Source organism: Coregonus clupeaformis, chromosome 5 (assembly GCF_020615455.1).
Source record: "Coregonus clupeaformis isolate EN_2021a chromosome 5, ASM2061545v1, whole genome shotgun sequence".
NCBI classification, from domain to species: domain Eukaryota; kingdom Metazoa; phylum Chordata; class Actinopteri; order Salmoniformes; family Salmonidae; genus Coregonus; species Coregonus clupeaformis.
The window spans coordinates 26,519,552-26,545,285 of NC_059196.1; the positions used below are offsets into that span (position 1 = coordinate 26,519,552).

Below are 25,734 nucleotides of genomic sequence, written 5' to 3' on the forward strand. Positions count from 1 at the left end.
ACTCCTGGAAAAACAGACACTTCTCTGCCTTAACATACAGGTCGTGCTCCACCAGCCTCCGCAACACTCTGCGCACCAGGGCCACATGCTCGACACGGGTAGGCGAGTACACGAGAATGTCATCTATGTACACAACCACCCCCTGCCCCTGCATGTCCCTGAAGATTTCATCCACGAATGATTGGAAAACTGACGGAGCGTTCATCAACCCGTATGGCATGACCAGATACTCGTAATGGCCCGAGGTGGTACTAAAGGCTGTCTTCCATTCATCGCCCTCCCTGATGCGCACCAAGTTGTACGCGCTCCTGAGATCTAATTTAGTGAAGAAACGCGCCCCATGCAATGACTCAGTCATGGTCGCAATCAGCGGGAGTGGATAACTGTACTTCACCGTAATCTGATTGAGACCACGATAATCGATGCACGGGCGTAAACCACCATCCTTTTTCTTCACAAAAAAGAAACTCGAGGACGCAGGGGAAGTGGAAGGCCGTATGTATCCTTGTCTCAGAGATTAGTCTATGTAAGTCTCCATAGCTTTCTTCTCCTCCTGAGACAGAGGATACACATGGCTCCGTGGGAGCGCAGCTCCTGCCTGGAGGTCTATCGCACAATCTCCCTGCCTATGGGGCGGCAACCGCGTCGCCCTCGACTTACTAAATGCAATAGCCAAATCCCCATACTCAGGAGGAACGTGCAATGCGGGCACCTGGTTTGGACTCTCCACCGAGGTAGCCCCTACGGAAACGCCCAAACATCGACCCACACACCGGGCAGACCATTCCATCAGAGCTCTCTCCCGCCACAAAATAGATGGGTTGTGGGTACTTAACCAGGGCATGCCCAGCACCACCGGATACGCAGGCGAGTCGATTAGAAATAACTGAATCATCTCCTGATGACCCCCCTGCGCACACATCCTAAGTGGCGCAGTGACCTCCCTGATCAAGCCCGCACCCAACGGACGGCTATCTAGGGCATGAACGGGGAAAGGGACATCAACAGGGAGAAGGGGAATCCCTAAGGCTAAACAAAACTTCTTATCAATAAAGTTCCCAGCTGCGCCTGAATCTACCAGCGCCTTATGCTGGGAATGAGGTGCTACCTGTGGAAAACGCACAGGTATACAGAAATGTGCAACAGAGAGCTCTGGGTGAGTGGGGCGCCTACTCACCTGGAAGGAATCCCCAGTGCGGGACCTGTCGTCCTCCCCCCTAGGAGGCCATCCCCAGCACCTAGCCGCGGTGTGTTATTCTGTCAGGGATGTAGTAGGTGGGTGTAGTGGTGGAATCAGGCGCAGGACGCAGAAGTATATTCCAAAGACTTTAGTGAATACTCACAGTGCAAACACTAAATAGCCCGAAGGCGAAACTCCGCACGCAGGCGAAACAAATACGCGTGCACAAACAGGTGCGACTAAAACACTCCAAACTATGGAGGAACAGCTCAACCGAGCAAAATGCAAAATACGTCTAGCAACAACCACGACAGTGAAAACAATAACACACAACACTAGACAAAACACAACGAGAACTTATAGGACACTAATTACACTAAACGAGAAACAGGTGTACAACAATCAGACAAAAGCAAACGAACATAGAAACATTCAACGGTGGCAGCTAGTATTCCGGAGACGACGAACGCCGAAGCCTGCCCGAGCAAGGAAGAGAGGCAGCCTCGGCCGAAACCGTGACATAAGCAAACACGTTTGGTGTTCGCCAAAAGGCATGTGGGAGACTCCCCAAACATATGGAAGAAGGTACTCTGGTCAGATGAGACTAAAATTGAGCTTTTTGGCCATCAAGTTAAAACGCTATGTCTGGCGCAAACCCAACACCTCTCATCACCCTGAGAACACCATCCCACGGTGGTGGCAGCATCATGCATCACGCTCAAGTTCTCTGTTTTTTTATCTTATTTCTTGTTTGTTTCACAATAACAAATATTTTGCATCTTCAAAGTGGTAGGCATGTTGTGTAAATCAAATGATACAAACCCCCCAAAAATCCATTTTAATTCCAGGTTGTAAGGCAACAAAATAGGAAAAATGCCAAGGGGGTGAATACTTTCGACAGCCAATGTAAATGCAATTGTATTATGAAACTGCAGACTAAATCAGTAAGGCAAGATGCAGAAGGCCCCTAGTTGTGAAACGCTCATGATATACCATTAACTTTTGTGCCTTGCTTTATTGTTGAGTTTCATATGTTCCACGTCTGCATCTACAAGGTGCTATGAATGTTTTATAAGGCAATAACATTTCATAAGAAGCCAAAGTTACCAAGTACATCATCGGCATGATTCAATCATTCATTCATTCCCTTTTAAAGATGATAGATATCATTCACAGTATCTAAAAATCTGTAATTCTGTACGGTGCAGACAATAAAATCTATTCACAATTTTTTCTCACATTTACATTTTAGTCATTTAGCAAAAACTTTAGTCATTTATCCAAAGCAACTTCCAGTCAGTGCATTGAACACATTGATTACATGATTTCGGAAGACAGGAAGCCAGTAGGCCTGTCACGGGCCTTCCTTCTCCATAACAGCCAATCAAAAGAAATCATCACAAATACTGAGTGACAGTAATGCTTCAACCCTTCCCCTGGCCTCAACCCCTCAGTTCCTGTTGCACCCTTTTAAATGTGTTATAAGACATTTACACACACACACACACACACACACTTGCCTATCTGTTGTATTGTATGGAGGGGTGGCAGGGTTGCTGTGTGAGGGCACTTAAGTGGTTAGACTGGGCTATCTGTTGAATGGAGGGATGACAGTAAACTGTAAGCAGTGTAACTCAGTACTCCCTGACTGCTGTTAGAAGCCGATGGGTCTCATTTTGTTAAGAGATACTAATGGTTGAGTCTGTACAAGTTGGTCTAAAGCCCATCTATCTGCTGCTCGCATGCTATGGTGACATCGAGATCAACTGTTATTGAATTTCATATTTTCTGAGTCATGTATTTTCTGCCTGGCCTTGGATAGTTTGATATAGTACTGTGGGTATTATTCGACCACAATTGTATGTCAGCTCACATTAGATTTTCAGTTAAAAATATAACAGGGAACCCAGACCTCTTTCTCTTCTTGTCTCACATGACATAGTGCACAGTGATGTCTGTCATGGGGGGGGGTTGGCTGGTGGTTCCAGCTTTTTGGTCTTGGTATTTTGGTGTTGAAGCCACGGAATCCAACCTCTGTGTGGTCTAATGACAGTCAGCTACCTGTCCTACACACTGGTAAAAAGGTGTATGTAGGGCAGCAGAGGCTGTGGCCTTCCAGAGGCTCAAGCTGTGATGTGAGGAAGTCTTCTCCGGACAAGGTGTTTTCCGGATGCCCCAAACAATCGGAAAGGGGATTCATCAGAGAAAATGACTTTACCCCAGTCCTCAGCAGTCCAATCCCTGTACCTTTTGCAGAATATCAGTCTATCCCTGATGTTTTTCCTGGAGAGAAGTGGCTTCTTTGCTGCCCTTCTTGACACCAGGCCATCCTCCAAAAGTCTTCGCCTCACTGTGCCTGCTGCCATTCCTGAGCAAGCTCTGCACTGGTGGTGCCCCGATCCCGCAGCTGAATCAACTTTAGGAGACGGTCCTGGCGCTTGCTGGACTTTCTTGGGTGCCCTGACGCCTTCTTCACAACAATTGAACCTCTCTCCTTGAAGTTCTTGATGATCCGAAAAATGGTTGATTTAGGTGCAATCTTACTAGCAGCAATATCCTTGCCTGTGAAGCCCTTTTTGTGCAAAGCAATGATGACGGCACGTGTTTCCTTGCAGGTAACCATGGTTAACAGAGGAAGAACAATGATTTCAAGCACCACCCTCCTTTTAAAGCGTCCAGTCTGTTATTCTAACTCAATCTCCAGCCTTGTCCTCATCAACACTCTCACCTGTGTTAACGAGAGAATCACTGACATGATGGCAGCTGGTCCTTTTGTGGCAGGGCTGAAATGCAGTGAAAATGTTTTTTGGGGATTAAGTTCATTTTCATGGCAAAGAGGGACTTTGCAATTAATTGCAATTCATCTTATCACTCTTCATGACATTCTGGAGTATATGCAAATTGCCATCATCAAAACTGAGGCAGCAGACTTTGTGACATTTTTTATTTGTGTCATTCTCAAAACTTTTGACCATGACTGTACTACCTGTCTGTCTGTGTCAGGATGTTGCAGAGTCCTCTCTTCTGTCTGTCCTCTGATCCCGACACTCCACTATCCTAAACACACAACAACACGCAGGAATCACAAGGTGTTTATGGCCTCAGTGTTTTAAATTAGGAAAGCTTAAATTGGAATTTCAGGTAAGGAAGGACTTACCCAATGATTCCTGTAGGGATGAGGAGGAGGAGGGCTCCGAACAGGAAGGGGAATCCCTTCATGATGTGCATAACAATAAACAAATCTAGTAAACTCTAAACTGATGTAATGATGTCATTTTAACTAGTTTTGTCTTCTGGGATAGCCTCTCACCTGTGAACATGAGTTCAGTAGTGTTGGCCAGTGAGATGACCACCAGGCCGGTCATGTTTGAGGCCAGTCTCACCAGAGACACCCAGGAGTCCTCTAGGCATCGCTGCATGGTCCTCAAACCCAGGAGGCTGCTGAAGTAGGCCAGGTTCTGGGCTGCAGACCCCCAGCCGATCAGCCCTGGGCCCCAGCACAGTGGAGAGCTCAGCTCATACAGAACATACAGCTCCCGGCTGCCAAAGTGGACCTTCACCACCAGGAAGAAGCAGAAGGTGTAGAGCCACAGTTTGTACCTCCTCCATTTTGTGAAGAGTTTGGCACTGGGGTCAGGGGTTACGGACTCGGGTACAAACAGGTAGGCATAGAGGGCAGCAGCCAGGTTAGTGGCCAGCACCAGCCAGAATGGGTTAATGTACCTGGGGAAGAAAAGAAAGGGTGGGGAATTCTGTTATTTCAGTATGGCTCAAGTCCCCATGAGAGGTATAAGTGTTATCCAGTTACATTACTGTATCACAAGTTTAGACGCTTATAAACATACTTTAATAAATCGAAGAAGAATACGTTTTCAGTCCACAGATAGCAAGCTACCTTGGGCCATCTTAACGTGGAATAACCTACCCTTGTGCCCGTCGCCACTGCCCCTCTATGATACTGGGCAGCATGCCAGCAAGTCCCAGACAGGCCTCCAGCACTACCACCCTGAAGGTCCGGGAGCCCCTGTCGCTGATGTAAGCCACATAGGCAAAGCAGCCTGCCAGGATGGTGTTGAAGTCGCCTGAGAGTAAGGATGAGTTAGTTGATTCATCGATAAGTCAGTCAAAGGTGCCCACAAAGATTTTTTAAAAAGTGTTTAGAAAAAGCGGATTAATTGATTAATCAGCACTAGCAAGTAATTTATTCTGAAAAACTTGAGTTGGACTTAGCATGATGTACTATCCGGTTGTATCTTAGTAAAGATGTTCCTGAAGCTAACATAACGGTGTCCCATCTCCTTTCAATACAGGACTTATCCCTACCTGAGAGGCCTGAGAGCAGCCTGCCCAGGAGGAACCAGGCCACGGGCAGCTTGAGGTACATGACCACCAGGTAGGCCCCAGCCTGCAGGACCCAGGCTGGGCAGGATGAGCACGGGCCGCCGGCCCCCCTGGTCGCTCCAGGAGCCTAGCAGAGTCACCACAAACAGCCCCACTGCAATGCCTCCTAAGTTGATGTTTTGGTTCCAGTGGGCTGTCAGGGTCTTCATCTCCTGATGATGAGAGAATATGGTTTGAGTTATGATGAAAGCAAACAGTTCACTGTCATGGTCAGTTATTGGCAAGCCAACCTAAAACTCCAGGACCTAGTGTACCTAGAGGAGTTCAAAGGACAAATAGATGAACATGTTGTTGAGACATGTAGTTGTTTCTAGTTTTCACCTGATGTCACTAGTCGGCGTTGCCTTATGTAAGGAAGGATGTTGTCTTAAATGAAGTATTTTGACACTGTTATTGGCCGTATTTTGATGTATTGCACTCTGTTTTTTCTAACTTGTGTCATGTAATGTTCTTTACTGACGTGCTGCTTTGAATATTGATGTATCTTCATCTGGTTGATGTCATGTGCCTGTTTGTCTGAAACTGATCTGTTGATGCTGCTGTCATGGTCCAGGTCTCTCTTAAAAAATAGATTTTTATCTCAACTTGACCAACCTGGTTAAATAAAGGTTACATTTGAGCAATCTCATATGCTTTGTTTCTCATAATGATCATTAAGATGTTACACGTGATCTTAGGTTATTATTTGACATTATTCCACCAATTAAGCTATTATTTAATCATCATTCAAGACCTTGATTAGTTGAACCAGCTGTGTTAATGCTGCGCTGGAAGAAAAGCCTGCACACAATGTGGGCCTCCAAGAACAGGAGTGATAGAGCATTTGTGTCTTTCTCATTATGTCTATGTTTCCCCCACCTTTTGAAGTGGGTCTGGGGGCCCGGAGGTGTTGTCACATCCCCCTCCTTCTGTTCCATTGTAACCGACGTCTTCACTGATGCGGTCCCATAGGTACTGCGTAGACAGCGGCCACTGAAGAGACAGCGAGAACATCGATAAGAACAACACGGGTTCAACATAAACCGAAAGTGGGCAAGCGAACGGGCGGCCGTCTGGAGCACTTGTGTCCCTTCTTCTCAACCTCCTCGTTACTACAAAATGTGTCATTTATCGGTATGTAGTCGTCTGCAGACAATATAGTATATTGCGGAAGAATTGCTCTGGTGTCCGAATCTTCCATTGCCAGTTTGTAGAATACCCCAAAAATATTCAAGTTCCTAACTAAGATTTGCGGTTCCTTTGTTATTATAGACTCGTCTTCGCAAGACTGAATAGTTTGCGGACAAAATCTTCAAATAATCCAGTTGTTTTGTTCAGAAACAGTCCAAATCTACGTCTGTAAGTAAAACCTCTAGAAGTTCATACACTTTGGCTCGAGTGCGTGCATGTCTTGTCCTTGTAATGGTCTCGAGATGGCGCCATCTGGAAGAAGCTTTGAACTGCAACTCGAGCTTCTGTTGCTTTCCGATTTCAAGGGCAATTCCATGGTATCAGAGTCACACAGATTTCACTTTAAAATGTATGTCAAACAAAAACCAATGATTGCAAAGTTAAACAAACCACACACCTCTATGCACAATGACTACATTTAACAATTTCCACAGAAAAAATTACAAAAATATATTTACTTGAAGAACAGTGCAGATGCAAAGTTTGATAACAAAATCACGGTTTGTGCTGTCAAAGATTTTTTAGAAGTAACCCAAGATAGACCACAGCCTGTCGTTTTCAACGTAAGCAAATTAATCATAGTGGGCTGAACAAGCAAGGAGGTGGGCAGAGCCAAGCACGACCTCGCGAGAGCCTATTGGCGCATTCTAGCATGTATTTGCATATTTCCTTAAGGAACGCCTACTTTGTGAAGTGCAGCGTATAATAACTCAATTCGACCTTGCACTCCTTCTAAACAACGCAATTTATTGACACTTTGGCAAAGGGTGAACTCTACGAAACTTAGTCTACTCTGTTCATAACAGATTCTAGTTTTGGAAACAGAAAACTGTATTGAGATGAGAAAATTTGCAGAATGTTGGTCAAAATCCCTCTTGCTCCATCTTCGGAGTGCCGGCCACTGGGCTTCCTCTCACCACCATATTTGGTAGTGAATGGAAACGCAAACCGGATGCTTCACATTTGTACATCTGGTGAAATATCTATCTCATTGTTCTATCTGTGGCGCTGTCATTCTGTTACCAAACTTTGCATTTGCACTGTTCTTCAAGTAAATGTGTTTCTGTAAAGTTTTCTGTGGGAATTGTTAAAAGTAGGCCTAGTCCTTGTTCATAGAGTTGTATGGTTTGTTTAACTTTGCAATCATTGGTTTTGGTTTGACATACATTTTAAAGTGAAACATCTGAGGCTGTGTCACTCTGTTACTTTGGAATTGCCCATCAACAAATTGTCACAATGTCACCCCTTGCATTTGCTTTATTTCATCAAATAATTTCAAAAGAATGGTCAAACATTTAATCTACATTTTAGTGATTTAGCAGACGCTCTTATCCAGAGCAACTTACAGTTAGTGCATACATTTTCATACTGGCCCCCCGTGGGAAACGAACCCACAACCCTGGCGTTGCAAGCGCCATGCTCTACCAACTGAGCTACAGGGGACTATTACACATTCTGCACTCTTTATGTTATTAGATTGTTTTTACACATGTAGCCTTATAATAGCTTAATAGGCCTACATCATTGGATAAACTGACATTTATTCAAAAACGTTTCGTAAAAATATATTTGTTTCTATAAAATCCAAGTCTGTGTTTTCCCCTCTAACAATTGATTTGATTAACTTAATTTATCAAAATAGATATTAAATGGGCAATCTGCAGTTCAAACAACTACAAAGGTTCACCCGTCACCGTTTAAAACTTTTGGGAAACCGCTGAGGGATGGGCCTGGAGAAATGTAACCACGTTCTCAAATGCATAGACAGAGCTATTGTCCATTATCCATTATACCAAAATGATAGTTTTAACAATGTTTTGAGGCCATACAGTGTTTGTTTACAATTACATTGTTTACGAACAATTGAGTAAAACAAGCTTATATTTTGGATTCTGATAGGGTGTGACAGTTGTCATCGTGAGGCATTTATACGTTTTCAAGAATCAATGTATATACACTGAGTGTACAAAACAATAGGAACACCTGCGCTTTCCATGACATATACTAACCAGGTGAATCCAGGTCAAAGCTATGATCACTTATTGATGTCACCTGTTAAATTCACTTCAATCAGTGTAGATAAAGGGGAGGAGACAGGTTAAATAATGATTTTTAAGCCTTTAGACAATTGAGACATGTATTGTGTATGTAAGCCATTCAGAGGGTGAATGGGCAAGACAAAAGATTTAAGTGCCTTTGAACGGGGTATGGTAGTAGGTGCCAGGCACACCAGGTTGAGTGTTAAGAACTGCAACGCTGCCTGGTCCACCACCCAAAGGACATCCAGCCAACTTGACACAGCTATGGGAAGCATTGGAGTCAACATGGGCCAGCATCCCTGTGGAACACATTCGACACCTTGTAGAGTCGAGTCTATGCTCCGACTACTATGGCCCGACTAGCTGAGCCTGTTCTCTAAGGGCAAAAGGGGGTGCAATTCAATATTAGGAAGGTGTTCTTAATGTTTTGTACATTCAGTGTATTTCTCAATTGGTAATTGAAGCGCGCTTACCATTCGCCATTTAAGTGCATATAGGAAACGGTAGGCATGCTTCAGCGCGTCACACCCTAATGTTTTGTACACTCAGTGTATATGTTGTCAATTTAAAAGTCCAAAAACGGATGTACCAATCGCAAATTGACCTTTTTTAAGTATTACACTGAAAAAACCCTTTATTGGGTGATGATTTATCATTTTCAATAGCCTTCTGAATGCTGCCACGGTATTGCTTTAGCTTTAATGTGCTACCAGTTGATACAGGTATTTTTGTAGGTATTTGATACAGGTCCAATTCCGCTCTCCTTTTGCCAAAGTTTAAATCAGTTTGTTTGCGTATAAGGGAATCTTCATCTTACATTTGCCCTCACATGTTTCACCAATCCCTCACATATCCTCACATTTCCTTTTGTATTAAAGGTACATTCCATAAAATTTCAAAATGATGTCTATGATACAGTATCTGTACAGTTAAGGCACAGAATTCCAGAACATCATTTGAAGTGAGTTTACTATCAGAATTGCCAAAATAACCCAAAATTAAGCAATCAGTCGTATCGATGAAAAAGTACTTTACATTATTGCAGTTCAAATTCCACTATTAATGAGAACAAAAGGTTTGCTGGGAGAAAGGGAACTTTGACTTCCAGCTACAGCAATTGAAGTGCGCTGTTAAACAGGTCATATAAAAACGTTTCTTTATATCTCAATGAGAATTTGTGCTGAAGAGTAATTTCAACCCAATTCAAGGCTGTCCTGGGCAATAAAGTGTGTATGTAAAGTACCATAATGTACCATTTATGTAACATTGTCTTAACTTGAGAGAGTTGACATAAACTGTTACTTTTCCTAGGTTTACGTATTGTGGTACAAACACGCAGGCACACACACACACGCACACGCACACACAAACACACACACACACACAATCTGGGAATATGAGTTATGGGTGGCATGGAGGAATATTCCTTTATGTTTCTAAACAGTGGTGTGTGTACTTTGCCCAGAGATGATGACACCATGTAATGACAGTTGTTAAAGCACCAAACAAGCTTACATTTCCTCGTCTAATATGATGTTTTCACTTTGAAAACATAGTGGCATAAGGTTGTTCCAACAACTATTATTCTACTGTACAACAGACAACTGTTGTTATGGGACAATGAACTGGCTTCAACAGAAAAGAGCCAAGAAACACACATCTTTTTTTTGTTTCCTTGGTTACGTTTATGGATAATGGTCTGTCACTAATCAAATTTATGTCCAACATGTATTCTTTTGTACGTGCAGTTTTCCTCCTGTCGAAGATGGATAGAATAAAAGAAGAGGATGAGATGCAGTTAGATGAATAGAAAGTTCAGTTTCAGTTTAACTATATATTACAGTAAGGGCTTTTACAGTAAGATGGAGTTCATGGGTCGTCTTCATTAGGGAATACTGTAGCAAAATGTTTTGCAATGGAAATGGTATATGAGCGTCTAGTATTAGAAACATTCAGATTGTACCTCCCCGTTTTCTTCAGGTTATAGTTACTGAACACCACCCAGGTTTCTGTAGGAGAGGCCCTTATGCAGGTATTTGACTGACAAGGCTCTTGTGATTGTCTTTCTCTTCAATAGACTTCAGCACAACCCAACCAAGGGAGAGGTGGGATGGGTGAGGCATCATCAGGTGAATGTGATGACCACGTGACCAGGTGCCCAATGGATCAACAGAGAAATGGGTAACACTTGAAAAGCCAGCAGTGCCTAAAGGGCTGGGGGTGGGATGGGGTGGGAGATACACAGTGTTCAAAATATTAGGAACACCTTCCTAATATTGAGTTGCACCCCCTTTTGCCTTCAGAACAGCCTCAATTCGTCGGGCATGGACTCTACAAGGTGTCGTAAGCGTTCCACAGGGATGCTGGCCCATGTTGACTCCAATGCTTCCAACAGTTGTGTCAAGTTGGCAGGATGTCCTTTGGGTGGTGGACCATTCTTGATACATTTACATTTACATTTTAGTCATTTAGCAGACGCTCTTATCCAGAGCGACTTACAGTTAGTGAATACATATTTTTTTATACTGGCCCCCCGTGGGAATCGAACCCACAACCCTGGCGTTGCAAACGCCATGCTCTATCAACTGAGCTACATCCCTGCCGGCCATTCCCTCCCCTACCCTGGACAACGCTGGGCCAATTGTGCGCCGCCCATGAGTCTCCCGGTCGCGGCCGGCTGCGACAGAGCCTGGATTCGAACCAGGATCTCTAGTGGCACAGTTAGCACTGCGATGCAGTGCCTTAGACCACTGCGCCACTCAGTAGCGTCCCATGATACACATGGGAAACTATTAAGCGTGAAAAACCCAGCAGCGTTGCAGTTCTTGACACACTCAAACCGGTGCGCCTGGCACCTACTACCATACCCCGTTCAAAAGCACTTAAATATTTTGTCTTGCCTATTCACCCTCTGAATGGCACACATACATTCCATATCTCAGTTGTCTCAAGGCTTAAAAATCCTTATTTAAGCTGTCTCCTCTCCTTCATCTACACTAATTGAAGTGGATTTAACAGGTGATATCAGTAAGGGATCATAGCTTTCACCTGGATTCACCTGGTCATGGGAAGAGCAACATTCCTAATGTTTTGTACACTCAGTGTATATCTATTCAGCAAAACTGTATACCTTAACAGGGAACAAGGAAATTCGTGTTGTTTTCATCTTTTTGGGGAAATCTTACCAAGGACTGGATGCTTATGTAATTGTAAAATTGGACCCCCCCCTCTCCCTCTCTCTTCATCTCTATCTCTATCTCTCGCTCTCGCTCTCGCTCTCGCTCTCTCTTCCTCTCCTCTCTCTATCACTCACATTCCCTCTCTCTCTATCTCTATCTTGGGGGTGTATGTCTTTGTATGTCTTTTGCCTTTTCATTATTTTTTATCCATTAAATATGTTTAGACCATTTTATAGTTGAAACACTGTACAGATGTAATATTTCCCTGGGTTGGAGAGACACTGTACAGATGTAATATTTCCCTGGGTTGGAGAGACACTGTACATATGTAATATTTCCCTGGGTTGGAGAGACACTGTACAGATGTAATATTTCCCTGGGTTGTAGAGACACTGTACAGATGTAATATTTCCCTGGGTTGGAGAGACACTGTACAGATGTAATATTTCCCTGGGTTGGAGAGACACTGTACAGATGTAATATTTACCTGGGTTGTAGAGACACTGTACAGATGTAATATTTCCCTAGGTTGGAGAGACACTGTACAGATGTAATATTTCCCTGGGTTGGAGAGACACTGTACAGATGTAATATTTCCCTGGGTTGGAGAGACACTGTACAGATGTAATATTTCCCTGGGTTGGAGAGACACTGTACAGATGTAATATTTACCTGGGTTGTAGAGACACTGTACAGATGTAATATTTCCCTGGGTTGGAGAGACACTGTACATATGTAATATTTCCCTGGGTTGGAGAGACACTGTACAGATGTAATATTTCCCTGGGTTGTAGAGACACTGTACAGATGTAATATTTCCCTGGGTTGGAGAGACACTGTACAGATGTAATATTTCCCTGGGTTGGAGAGACACTGTACAGATGTAATATTTACCTGGGTTGTAGAGACACTGTACAGATGTAATATTTCCCTAGGTTGGAGAGACACTGTACAGATGTAATATTTCCCTGGGTTGGAGAGACACTGTACAGATGTAATATTTCCCTGGGTTGGAGAGACACTGTACAGATGTAATATTTCCCTGGGTTGGAGAGACACTGTACATATGTAATATTTCCCTGGGTTGTAGAGACACTGTACAGATGTAATATTTCCCTGGGTTGGAGAGACACTGTACAGATGTAATATTTCCCTGGGTTGGAGAGACACTGTACAGATGTAATATTTACCTGGGTTGTAGAGACACTGTACAGATGTAATATTTCCCTAGGTTGGAGAGACACTGTACAGATGTAATATTTCCCTGGGTTGGAGAGACACTGTACAGATGTAATATTTCCCTGGGTTGGAGAGACACTGTACAGATGTAATATTTCCCTGGGTTGGAGAGACACTGTACAGATGTAATATTTACCTGGGTTGTAGAGACACTGTACAGATGTAATATTTCCCTGGGTTGGAGAGACACTGTACATATGTAATATTTCCCTGGGTTGGAGAGACACTGTACAGATGTAATATTTCCCTGGGTTGTAGAGACACTGTACAGATGTAATATTTCCCTGGGTTGGAGAGACACTGTACAGATGTAATATTTCCCTGGGTTGGAGAGACACTGTACAGATGTAATATTTACCTGGGTTGTAGAGACACTGTACAGATGTAATATTTCCCTAGGTTGGAGAGACACTGTACAGATGTAATATTTCCCTGGGTTGGAGAGACACTGTACAGATGTAATATTTCCCTGGGTTGGAGAGACACTGTACAGATGTAATATTTCCCTGGGTTGGAGAGACACTGTACAGATGTAATATTTACCTGGGTTGTAGAGACACTGTACAGATGTAATATTTCCCTGGGTTGGAGAGACACTGTACAGATGTAATATTTCCCTGGGTTGTAGAGACACTGTACAGATGTAATATTTCCCTGGGTTGGAGAGATGTACACTATCACTTTATAAAACCATGCTCATCCTTATACAGCATACAGTGAGGGGAAAAAGTATTTGATCCCCTGCTGATTTTGTACGTTTGCCCACTGACAAAGACATGATCAGTCTATAATTTTAATGGTAGGTTTATTTGAACAGTGAGAGACAGAATAACAACAACAAAATCCAGAAAAACGCATGTCAAAAATGTTATAAATTGATTTGCATTTTAATGAGGGAAATAAGTATTTTACCCCTCTGCAAAACATGACTTAGTACTTGGTGGCAAAACCCTTGTTGGCAATCACAGAGGTCAGACGTTTCTTGTAGTTGGCCACCAGGTTTGCACACATCTCAGGAGGGATTTTGTCCCACTCCTCTTTGCAGATCTTCTCCAAGTCATTAAGGTTTCGAGGCTGACGTTTGGCAACTCGAACCTTCAGCTCCCTCCACAGATTTTCTATGGTATTAAGGTCTGTAGACTGGCTAGGCCACTCCAGGACCTTAATGTGCTTCTTTTTGAGCCACTCCTTTGTTGCCTTGGCCGTGTGTTTTGGGTCATTGTCATGCTGGAATACCCATCCACGACCCATTTTCAATGCCCTGGCTGAAGGAAGGAGGTTCTCACCCAAGATTTGACGGTACATGGCCCCGTCCATCGTCCCTTTGATGCGGTGAAGTTGTCCTGTCCCCTTAGCAGAAAAACACCCCCAAAGCATAATGTTTCCACCTCCATGTTTGACGGTGGGGATGGTGTTCTTGGGGTCATAGGCAGCATTCCTCCTCCTCCAAACACGGCGAGTTGAGTTGATGCCAAGAGCTCGATTTTGGTCTCATCTGACCACAACACTTTCACCCAGTTCTCCTCTGAATCATTCAGATGTTCATTGGCAAACTTCAGACGGCCCTGTATATGTGCTTTCTTGAGCAGGGGGACCTTGCGGGCGCTGCAGGATTTCAGTCCTTCACGGCGTAGTGTGTTACCAATTGTTTTCTTGGTGACTATGGTCCCAGCTGCCTTGAGATCATTGACAAGATCCTCCTGTGTAGTTCTGGGCTGATTCCTCACCGTTCTCATGATCATTGCAACTCCAAGAGGTGAGATCTTGCATGGAGCCCCAGGCCGAGGCAGATTGACAGTTCTTTTTGTGTTTCTTCCATTTGCGAATAATGTCGCACCAACTGTTGTCACCTTCTCACCAAGCTGCTTGGCGATGGTCTTGTAGCCCATTCCAGCCTTGTGTAGGTCTACAATATTGTCCCTGACATCCTTGGAGAGCTCTTTGGTCTTGGCCATGGTGGAGAGTTTGGAATCTGATTGATTGATTGCTTCTGTGGACAGGTGTCTTTTATACAGGTAACAAACTGAGATTAGGAGCACTCCCTTTAAGAGTGTGCTCCTAATCTCAGCTCGTTACCTGTATAAAAGACACCTGGGAGCCAGAAATCTTTCTGATTGAGAGGGGGTCAAATACATATTTCCCACATTAAAATGCAAATCAATTTATAACATTTTTGACATGCGTTTTTCTGGATTTTTTTGTTATTATTCTGTCTCTCACTGTTCAAATAAACCTACCATTAAAATTATAGACGGATAATTTTTTTTGTCAGTGGGCAAACGTACAAAATCAGCAGGGGATCAAATACTTTTTTCCCTCACTGTATACCGCAGTAGGAATCTGTCATTTCAAACTTACATCTTCCACTGAAAGTGATCTCACTGACTCACTCTTACTCACTCCAACACTTACACTACTTTCTTGTGTTGTGCAACACACTTCCTCCTCAGCCCAGTCACCTCACTCCAAAGTTAATATTTAATTCAGTTTCTGCGTGATATATATATTTATACTGCAACTGTCTCTCCTGTTCTCTCTTCAAACAGTGTGGTAGCGTCCCCAATTATCTCGTAAAACCTTCTCCCCCACGCTCCAATTAGATTTTCTGTCTAATATATATATCTCTCTTCTCTCTGTACCTGAGCTATCCTCTGGATATCTGTACCTGCCATGGTGGTGTGTCTGAGTGGGCTATGGAGGTATCGGAATTACCTGATCATATTCCTCGCCCCTCTGTTGATTCTACCTCTACCCCTAATAGTTGGGGGACCGGTAAGAGTGTGTGTGTATGCGTGTGTTTGTGTGTGTGTGTTTGTTTCTTTGTTTCTTTGTGTCTAACTGAGGCTTTGATGTGTTTGTTTTAACCCTCTTGAAAGTTCAGAATGTATTCTTAGTTGAGGATAAAGTTCTGAAGCATTTCAAGTCCTTGTTGTACACAAATTGAATGCCGAAATTCCTAGAAAACGTTATATGTTTATTAAAGCTTCACTGCATGCTGTATGTATTTCCTAATGTGACATTTCTATTGTATTTGTGACATTTAGAATTATTTCACAATATCCAGAAAGCTACTGTAGACTGGTCATTTTGTGTGTGTAGATAGGAACTTCAGCAGCCATGCACATTGCAGGTTCAGAGTTCCCTGTGAGTTACGGTTGCCCTCCAGGGCAATAAACCATCAGGAATGAAATACAGGCAGTTTATAGTTCTTCATCCTTTTTCATCAATGGCTTACCGCGTCATAAAATATATTTGTTTCTATAAAATCCAAGCCCGTTTTTCCCCTCTAAGAATTGATTTGATTAACTTAATTTATCAAAATAGATATTAAAGGTGCAATCTGCGTTTCAAACAACTACACCCCGTCACTGATTAAAACTTTTGGTAAACAGCTGAGGGATGGGGCTGGAGAAATGTATCCAATCTCAAATTCATAGACAGAGCTAGGGATGCAAGAACTGACTATCTATGATATACAAATTATAGTTTTAACCATTTTCTGAGACTTTACAGTGTTTATTTACATTGACATTGTTTACAAACATTGGAGTAAAACAAGTTTATGTTTTGGGTTCTGATGGGGTACTATGGTTGAACTAAGCTCATGAGGCAATTAATTATAAGTTATATTCTTCAAGAATAATTTTTATTTACTATGCATTGCAAGAACAACTGAAACTGAAACGGACTTATTGAATAGATGTATTGAATTGCACACAATAAGATATCTTTATGTTCTAAAATAGTTATACTACTTGTCTGTGCTTTGATGCTGCTGGCTGTTGTCTCAGATGATTGTTCACTGAGAACAAAATGGTCCTGAGAGAGGAATGACTGTGTTGTATGCATTTGTACGTGTTGTCCTACCTCAACAGTTGTTGTGTGCTACCTACCTCAACAGCCCTCTCACAGTCCCTGTCTGTCTCTGTGTGTGTGTGTGTGTGTGTGTGTGTGTGTGTGTGTGTGTGTGTGTGTGTGTGTGTGTGTGTGTACAGGAGGCTAGTTGTGGCTATGTGATCATCCTGATGGCACTGTACTGGTGCACAGAGTGTATGCCCCTGGCTGTGACCGGTCTGCTGCCTGTCTTCCTTTTCCCTATGATGGGCATCATGGAGTCAAGCGAGGTACCAACACCACTATCCTCTCCCCACTTCCATACCTAATGATTGGATCTTACCCATCCATTAGACTCAGTAATTGAGACAACAAGATTCTGTTTTATGATCAGAATAAACAGGTCAACAGTTGTAATGACTAAAATGTTCAATGTAAATCATTGTTTAGTAGATACAGTGTTGAGGACGTATGAATAGAGCACCTAAGTGCTGTTGATAGAGTCCGTACTGTTGATCCCATTATAAGTATATTATTGAATTTATAAGCAGAACCTGTCTCAGGCCAGTACACTCATTCAGAAACCCCCTGTCTGTCTCTCATCCAGGTGTGTACCCAGTACATGAAGGACTCTAACATGCTGTTCGTCGGAGGGATGTCGATGGCTATAGCTGTGGAACACTGGAACCTTCACAAACGCATCGCCCTCAGAGTACTGCTCATAGTAGGGGTGAGGCCTGCCCTGTAAGAGAACCCTTTACCTGTTTTAATTCTCATATTACAGAGCTGTTTGGTCTAGTGTTCTGATATGTTGTATTCATATTAAATGTCTTATCTGTTTCCCTTTTAAATGGTTTCTCGCTCCCTCTCTATCCTCACTCTTGCTTTCCCACTATCACCATTCACTTGTCCTCTCTCTCTCTCTCGCTCTCTCTCTCTCTCTCTCTCTCTCTCTCTCTCTCTCTCTCTCTCTCTCTCTCTCTCTCTCTCTCTCTCTCTCTCTCTCTCTCTCTCTCTCTCTCTCTCTCTCTCTTTCCTCCCTCATCTCTCTCCTCCTTCCCTGTCTCTCCAGTCTGATGCTGGGCTTCATGGGCACTGCAGCCTTTCTGTCCATGTGGATCAGTAACACAGCCTCCACTGCCATGATGCTGCCCATCGCTAACGCTGTTCTGAAGCAGCTGTGTGACACCGAGGCCCAGGCAGAGGAGAGGGAGATGGACCTGATGGCGATCAGGGGGTCCGGGCGCAGGACTGGGGTACCTAAGGGCCAGGACAACCAGACCTTTGATATGGGTGAAAAGGAGAACAGTATTACCATAGGTGTGTGTTGTTAGGAGGAAGTGGTGTGTGTGTGGGGGGGTGTAGTGTGTGTGTGTGTGTGTGTGTGTGTGTGTGTGTGTGTGTGTGTGCTTGTGTGTGGTGTGAGTCATTTGTTTTGTGTCCATTAGCCTCGGCACCATCCGTTCTAGGTTTCTCAAGCCATTCTCAAACTAACATACAGCCTGGTCCCACGAGACTATGTGTCCATTAGTTTGCCATGAGCTTTCACAATCACAAGCTGTTCCACATCTTTCTGTTTTTGTAATAAATGATATCTCCCTTATTTGGCAGATGATGGAGGTGCTACTATATGTACAAAGGATGTCAAGCCCAGGGAGAATGGGGTCCAGTTAGGTAAGTAGAATACAGTGTGTGTTCTCTCAATCATGGTCCTTGAAACCCACAGGGTGTACAGGCTTTTGTTCCAGCCAAGGACTAACACACCTCATTCATACCTGTTATGGATTCCCTGAAACACCCTTCTGTCAATTATTCAAACATTCATCTTAGTAGAGGAACACAGATAAGTAAGCGATATTGATAGGTTATTGATAAGCTAATTCAGGATGTGACCTTATTGATTTTGTCTGTTCAAGACAAGATTGTTTGGACTGATCTCGTCTGGCTAAGATAGAATACAAATTACTCAGACTTATTGTACATCATGTTCAATATCACCACCAGATACTCTCAATCCCTGTTTCAGACTTTGTAATCTTTGCCCTAATTCCTTAGTTACCCTTAGTAAAACTTCTGACAAACTGACCTCTAACCCCTGAACATTCTGATTGGTTCTCTCCCTCCAGAACCCGAGCCAGAGGTGGAGGAGAGCCCGGCGGCAAGGGAGAGGAGGCTGAAGAGGGAGGCTAAGTACCTGAACCTGGATAAAGGCATGAGTCTCAGTGTGTGTTACGCTGCCAGCATCGGAGGAACAGCCACCCTCACCGGCAATGCCCCGAACCTTATCCTCAAGGGACAGGTCGACGAGTACGTTTATATGTCTGTTTATAAAAGGCTTACTATGTATGGGTAGTATTACACGTAAATACAGTAAGAGACCCATCTGAGTAGCTCTCATTAAAGGGTTATTGTGTGTGGATACAGTATTGCACACTGGTTTAGCAACTGTTCTTCTCTGGAAGAACTGTAGTGCCCAGTGTACTTTGTTTACAGCAGCTAAAGCACAAGGCTGGATACACAAGGCTTGGGAGTTAGCTAACATCTCTGTCACTTCCTCCATAGAATTAGAATTCCCTGCACATGCTGGGTGCACAGGCCCGGTGGCCATATTGGGTGTAACTGATGCTAGTTCTAATTCAATAATTCAATAATTATTTCCCCACAGACTGTTCCCAGGAAATGGAGACATCATCAACTTTTCCAGCTGGTTTGGTTTCTCCTTCCCCAACATGGTTCTGATGCTGATCATCTCCTGGCTGTGGCTGCAGTTTATGTACCTGGGCTTCAAGTGAGTCCTTCTTTCCTGTTACGTTTTACCTTCAGTCAATAACATCCATAACACCGTCTCTTGGCAGGAAGCCGAAGCAATGTGATTGTGTGCCTGCAATCCATGTTGAAAGGGGACACATCTACGAACATATCCAATCATCAAAATGCAATATAATGATTAAGCATAGTAAAACAATAGAAGGTAATGGGTTATGGTCATATTTCACATATACAGTGGGGAGAACAAGTATTTGATACACTGCCGATTTTGCAGGTTTTCCTACTTACAAAGCATGTAGAGGTCTGTAATTTTTATCATAGGTACACTTCAACTGTGAGAGACGGGATCTAAAACAAAAATCCAGAAAATCACATTGTATGATTTTTAAGTAATTAATTTGCATTTTATTGCATGACATAAGTATTTGATACATCAGAAAAGCAGAACTTAATATTTGGTACAGAAACCTTTGTTTGCAATTACAGAGATCATACGTTTCCTGTAGGTCTTGACCAGGATTGCACACACTGCAGCAGGGATTTTGGCCCACTCCTCCATACAGACCTTCTCCAGATCCTTCAGGTTTCGGGGCTGTCGCTGGGCAATACAGACTTTCAGCTCCCTCCAAAGATTTTCTATTGGGTTCAGGTCTAGAGACTGGCTAGGCCACTCCAGGACCTTGAGATGCTTCTTACGGAGCCACTCCTTAGTTGCCCTGGCTGTGTGTTTCAGATCGTTGTCATGCTGAAAGACCCAGCCACGACCCATCTTCAATGCTCTTACTGAGGGAAGGAGGTTGTTGGCCCAAGATCTCGCGATACATGGCCCCATCCATCCTCCCCTCAATACGGTGCAGTCGTCCTGTCCCCTTAGCAGAAAAGCATCCCCAAAGAATGATGTTTCCACCTCCATGCTTCACAGTTGGGATGGTGTTCTTGGGGTTGTACTCATCCTTCTTCTTCCTCCAAACACGACGAGTGGAGTTTAGACCAAAAAGCTCTATTTTTGTCTCATCAGACCACATGACCTTCTCCCATTCCTCCTCTGGATCATCCAGATGGTCATTGGCAAACTTCAGACGGGCCTGGACATGCGCTGGCTTGAGCAGGGGGACCTTGCGTGCGCTGCAGGATTTTAATCCATGACGGCGTAGTGTGTTACTAATGGTTTTCTTTGAGACTGTGGTCCCAGCTCTCTTCAGGTCATTGACCAGGTCCTCAGTGTAGTTCTGGGCTGATCCCTCACCTTCCTCATGATCATTGATGCCTCACGAGGTGAGATCTTGCATGGAGCCCCAGACCGAGGGTGATTGACCGTCATCTTGAACTTCTTCCATTTTCTAATAATTGCGCCAACAGTTGTTGCCTTCTCACCAAGCTGCTTGCCTATTGTCCTGTAGCCCATCCCAGCCTTGTGCAGGTCTACAATTGTATCCCTGATGTCCTTACACAGCTCTCTGGTCTTGGCCATTGTGGAGAGGTTGGAGTCTGTTTGATTGAGTGTGTGGACAGGTGTCTTTTATACAGGTAACGAGTTCAAACAGGTGCAGTTAATACAGGTAATGAGTGGAGAACAGGAGGGCTTCTTAAAGACAGGTCTGTGAGAGCCGGAATTCTTACTGGTTGGTAGGTGATCAAATACTTATGTCATGCAATAAAATGCAAATTAATTACTTAAAAATCATACAATGTGATTTTCTGGATTTTCCGTCTCTCACAGTTGAAGTGTACCTATGATAAAAATTACAGACCTCTACATGCTTTGTAAGTAGGAAAACCTGCAAAATCGGCAGTGTATCAAATACTTGTTCTCCCCACTGTATATATACTTCATTGTCCATTTCTGTTAGACATTGACATATAGACAAAGTAGATAAAAGCCTATATAAGACCCAGAGCCCTATGTGGTACTGTATAGAGATCTCTGATATGTCTCGGATCTATTTGGCCCATTCACCCACAGCATGAAGAAGTCGTTTGGCTGTGGGACGAATAAGGATGGTGACAAGGAGGCATACGGGGTGATGAAGAATGAGTATAAGAAGCTGGGCAGTGTGTGCTTCGCTGAGGGCTGTATCCTGGTGCTGTTTGTCCTGCTGATCCTGCTCTGGTTCACCAGAGAACCAGGTTTCATGCCCGGCTGGGCCACTGTGCTCTTCAACAAGGACAAACCGTGAGTGATAAATATCAGTATGTTCTGTGTTGTAACTCCCTGTGCTTCTGCCTGGTTCTCTCTAACTTTTTTTTATCTGATAGCTTTCTGCTGTGTTTCCCAGTCTTTACTCTTTTCCGCTTTCTTGCTATCATTTTTTATTTTTTATTTTTATTTAACCTTTATTTAACTAGGCAAGTCATGTAAGCTAACAATTCAGCTATACACATAATGTGTACATAAACTGTAATTACACTGTACATGCCTATGTAACTACCATATTAATACATAGGGACACATTGAGTGGGACCAAGAGACATTGTTTATATGTAGATTTATATGTCCCAGGTACGTCACTGATGGCACAGTGGCCATCCTGATGTCAACACTGTTCTTTGTGATCCCATCCCAACTACACAGATGTGTCGGGTACTCTGCGGATGGTATGTGTGTGTGTGTGCACGTTTGTGCATTTGTGTGTTTTTTGTCAATATATCTTTGAGTGGTGAGAGTACATGGGTGTGTTTTCAAGTGTGCGATTGAGAGAGACGGTGTGTGTGTCTGCCTGTCAGTGTGTCTGTGTGTCTGTCTGTATGTCTGTGATACTACTGTATAGAACAGCCTTTCTTAAAGAATTGGTCGGACATGTTAATGGTGGGTCGTGACATGATTCTTTGGGGAAACTCAGTTGGGGTCTCAACTTACTGTTGAGAGTTTGAATAGTAGAATACACAAGGTGCAATTTCGATGTTTGGTTGGGCATCATCAGTTTTTCTCTTGTTATGTCAGTCACTGACAGTCAGTCAATTAGCCATGTCAGCTAACAAGTTTTAGATTGGTAAATTAGTTTAGCCAGCTATCTAAACTTGTAGTAGTCATGGCCGAATACCGACCAGGCACGCAGGGCACATGCCCAGGGGCCCTGACCTCTGTTCCCATTGATTTTGTTAGTCACTCTCAATCAGATATCATATTAACATGGCATAAGTCATGGCAAAATGTGTAGAATTACAGGAAATTCACTTTCAAACTAAAATGTTTCTCTCCGCCTTCAGGAGGGGGGCCCCCCAAACAAATCTCACTTAGGGCCCCCAAAAGGGATAATGTTTTCATGAGCTTGGGTCCCAGGAATTTCTCATTTGGGTCCCAGGCTGAAAAAGTTTAAGAACCCCTGGTATAGAGATACAATCTTGCTGACTCAGTGCTTTGTAATCGCTTTGATAGCACCCTCACTTCCCAGGGCTCGCACACACTCACACACGCACACACGCACACACGCACACACACACTCCAAGACACATCAGAGGGAGCTGCAGCGTGATAGTGCTAGCCTCAAGGTCAGCCCTACATGGCTGTACTCTCTGTTCTGTCCTTTCCCCGAAATAAATAGCTTTCAAATCAATAAATGGCTGGTGGACACTTCTAAATACATATTCCTTTTTCTCCCTCTGTAACCTAAGCTGAGTTTAGTTTTCTTACTCCTGATAAGTGACAATGTCAAAACGGCAAAACAGAGTGCTCCAGTAATGTAGCTCCTTTCTCAAAACGGCGGCAGTTCAATGTGTTTGGTAAATACATGGGTGTCACAATGATTAAAGGCACTTAGTGAAGAGTTAGAGTTTGGAGTGCAAGGCAGCAGAGTTTTGCGAGGCAGACTTTAAAGTGCCTTGTCATGGCTCTTTGACTTCTGTTTTTCCGTTCCTGGCAGAGTGTTTTTGTGGTCATGTTAGTATCTAGGAGTTATCGATGGCCTTTGCTCCCTGAGTAGCGATGTAAGTAGGCATAAGTTAGTACAGTGCTATCTAGGACAGAGTCCTGTAAACCGTAACAGTATGATCTCTGACCATATAGATTTGGACAGAGATACACTTTAATGACACTGTACCTTCCTAACTACCATGTAAATACACAGGTCTTAGGGACCGTAGTCTTGCGTTACCATACTACCAAGTTCCTGCAGGAGTGCCTGGAATCGAGGCTATAAGGACCGTGATGGTAACCTTGTGTCATTCTCCTGTGTGTGCCTTGTCCCTATAGGAAAGCCCCTGAAGGCCCCTCCCACCCTGCTGAACTGGGACGTGGTCCAAGAGAAGATGCCCTGGAACCTCCTCCTGCTAGTGGGAGGAGGCTTTGCTCTGGCCCGTGGCAGTGAGGTACCGTCTGTCCGTTTGTCCGTGTGTCCGTTGTTAGGTCGGTCGGTCTGTCTGTCTGAATCGGTCTGTGTGTCTGTCTGTGTTATCTTTTTTTAAACAAAAATGATGACAATTGTGGTTATGTTTTTCTCTGTGTGCAGACGTCTGGTCTGTCTCAGTGGCTAGGAGAATGTCTAGCCCCCCTGCAGTCCATCCCTCCCGTTGCCATCTCCTTCCTCCTGTGTCTACTCACCGCCACTTTCACTGAGTGCTTCAGCAACATAGCTACAACCACACTGTTTCTGCCTATACTGGCCTCTATGGTAAGAGCAGACAGAATCCCTTACAAATTCACATACTCGCATACAAATTCACATGTTCACTTAGCAAACCTGGATCAATGATTTTAAGTGGTGCTAGATTTAGTTTGAAGTTTGGCCTTTTGGGACTATTCCATTGCTTCCATTTTACCGGGAAAACTAAATCAAGCACAGCTAAGTATATGACATGTGTATTTGGCCCAGGTCTGGCACTTAGGCATACACTTTATGTTAATTTCACCTCTTTGACCCATGTGTGACCCTGTCTGTCTGTTCCCAGGCCGTAGCCATTAAGCTCCACCCGCTGTACGTCATGCTGCCTTGCACTATCTGTGCCTCGCTGGCCTTCATGTTGCCGGTGGCCACACCCCCTAATGCCATCGTCTTCTCCAATGGCAACCTCAAAGTCATGGACATGGTACGACCTACGACCCTTCACCCATCAGCCCTCACCTCGCACCCCTCTCCATACAGTACTTTGTGTAGAGTGAAATACTATCCTGGATCCAAACTGAATTGTTATTTTTCACTTCATGATTTCAGTCAGGTCATCTCTTCATTGTAAAAAACACTTTGTGACAATTACTGATATAAAAAGGGTTTTATTCTGTAAATAAATATGATTTATTGATTGAGTCATTGAAACCAGTAGTGAAACTGAGTAATTCAGTTTGGATCCAGGCTAGTAGAACACATGGTTGTGAAACATTCAGGCTGTGACCCATGTTTTTCCCTGTTTTTCACTGCACTGACAACAGGTGAAGGCTGGATTCATGCTGAACATTATTGGTGTCATCACCATCAACATCGCCCTGAACACCTGGGGAGCAGCCATCTTCAATCTCAACACCTTCCCTGACTGGGCCAATGTTACCAACATACCCACATCCTGATCTGGAGACACTGGCGAGGAAGGAAGGAGGGAAGGAAGCAGAGGGACGGGAAGAGGAGGAGGAGGAGGAGAGAGCGGAGGGACGGGAAGAGGAGGAGGAGGAGGAGAGAGCGGAGGGACGAGAAGAGGAGGAGGAGGAGAGAGCGGAGGGACGGGAAGAGGAGGAGGAGGAGAGAGCGGAGGGACGAGAAGAGGAGGAGGAGGAGAGAGCGGAGGGACGAGAAGAGGAGGAGGAGGAGAGAGCGGAGGGACGGGAAGAGGAGGAGGAGGAGGAGGAGGAGGAGAGAGCTGAGGGACGGGAAGAGGAGGAGGAGGAGAGAGCGGAGGGACGGGAAGAGGAGGAGGAGGAGAGAGCGGAGGGACGGGAAGAGGAGGAGGAGGAGGAGGAGGAGGAGGAGAGAGCTGAGGGACGGGAAGAGGAGGAGGA

The 25,734-nt window shown here is 44.0% G+C and overlaps 1 protein-coding gene and 1 pseudogene across 1 annotated transcript; one reads left to right on the forward strand and one right to left on the reverse strand.

The window, feature by feature from the left end:
- Positions 1–4,172: 4,172 nt before the first annotated feature.
- LOC121567149 lies at positions 4,173–6,992 on the reverse strand (annotated as a pseudogene).
- Positions 6,993–15,539: 8,547 nt separating this feature from the next.
- LOC121567148 (solute carrier family 13 member 2) lies at positions 15,540–25,381 on the forward strand. The gene is made up of 13 exons (XM_041877089.2): positions 15,540–15,980; positions 17,204–17,332; positions 17,650–17,786; positions 18,115–18,362; positions 18,654–18,716; positions 19,169–19,349; positions 19,708–19,830; positions 21,775–21,984; positions 22,312–22,406; positions 24,001–24,116; positions 24,257–24,418; positions 24,696–24,833; positions 25,174–25,381. Exons 1-13 carry the CDS (start codon positions 15,879–15,881, stop codon positions 25,306–25,308), a joined length of 1,839 nt encoding a protein of 612 aa, XP_041733023.1. The 5' UTR covers positions 15,540–15,878; the 3' UTR covers positions 25,309–25,381.
- Positions 25,382–25,734: the final 353 nt, after the last annotated feature.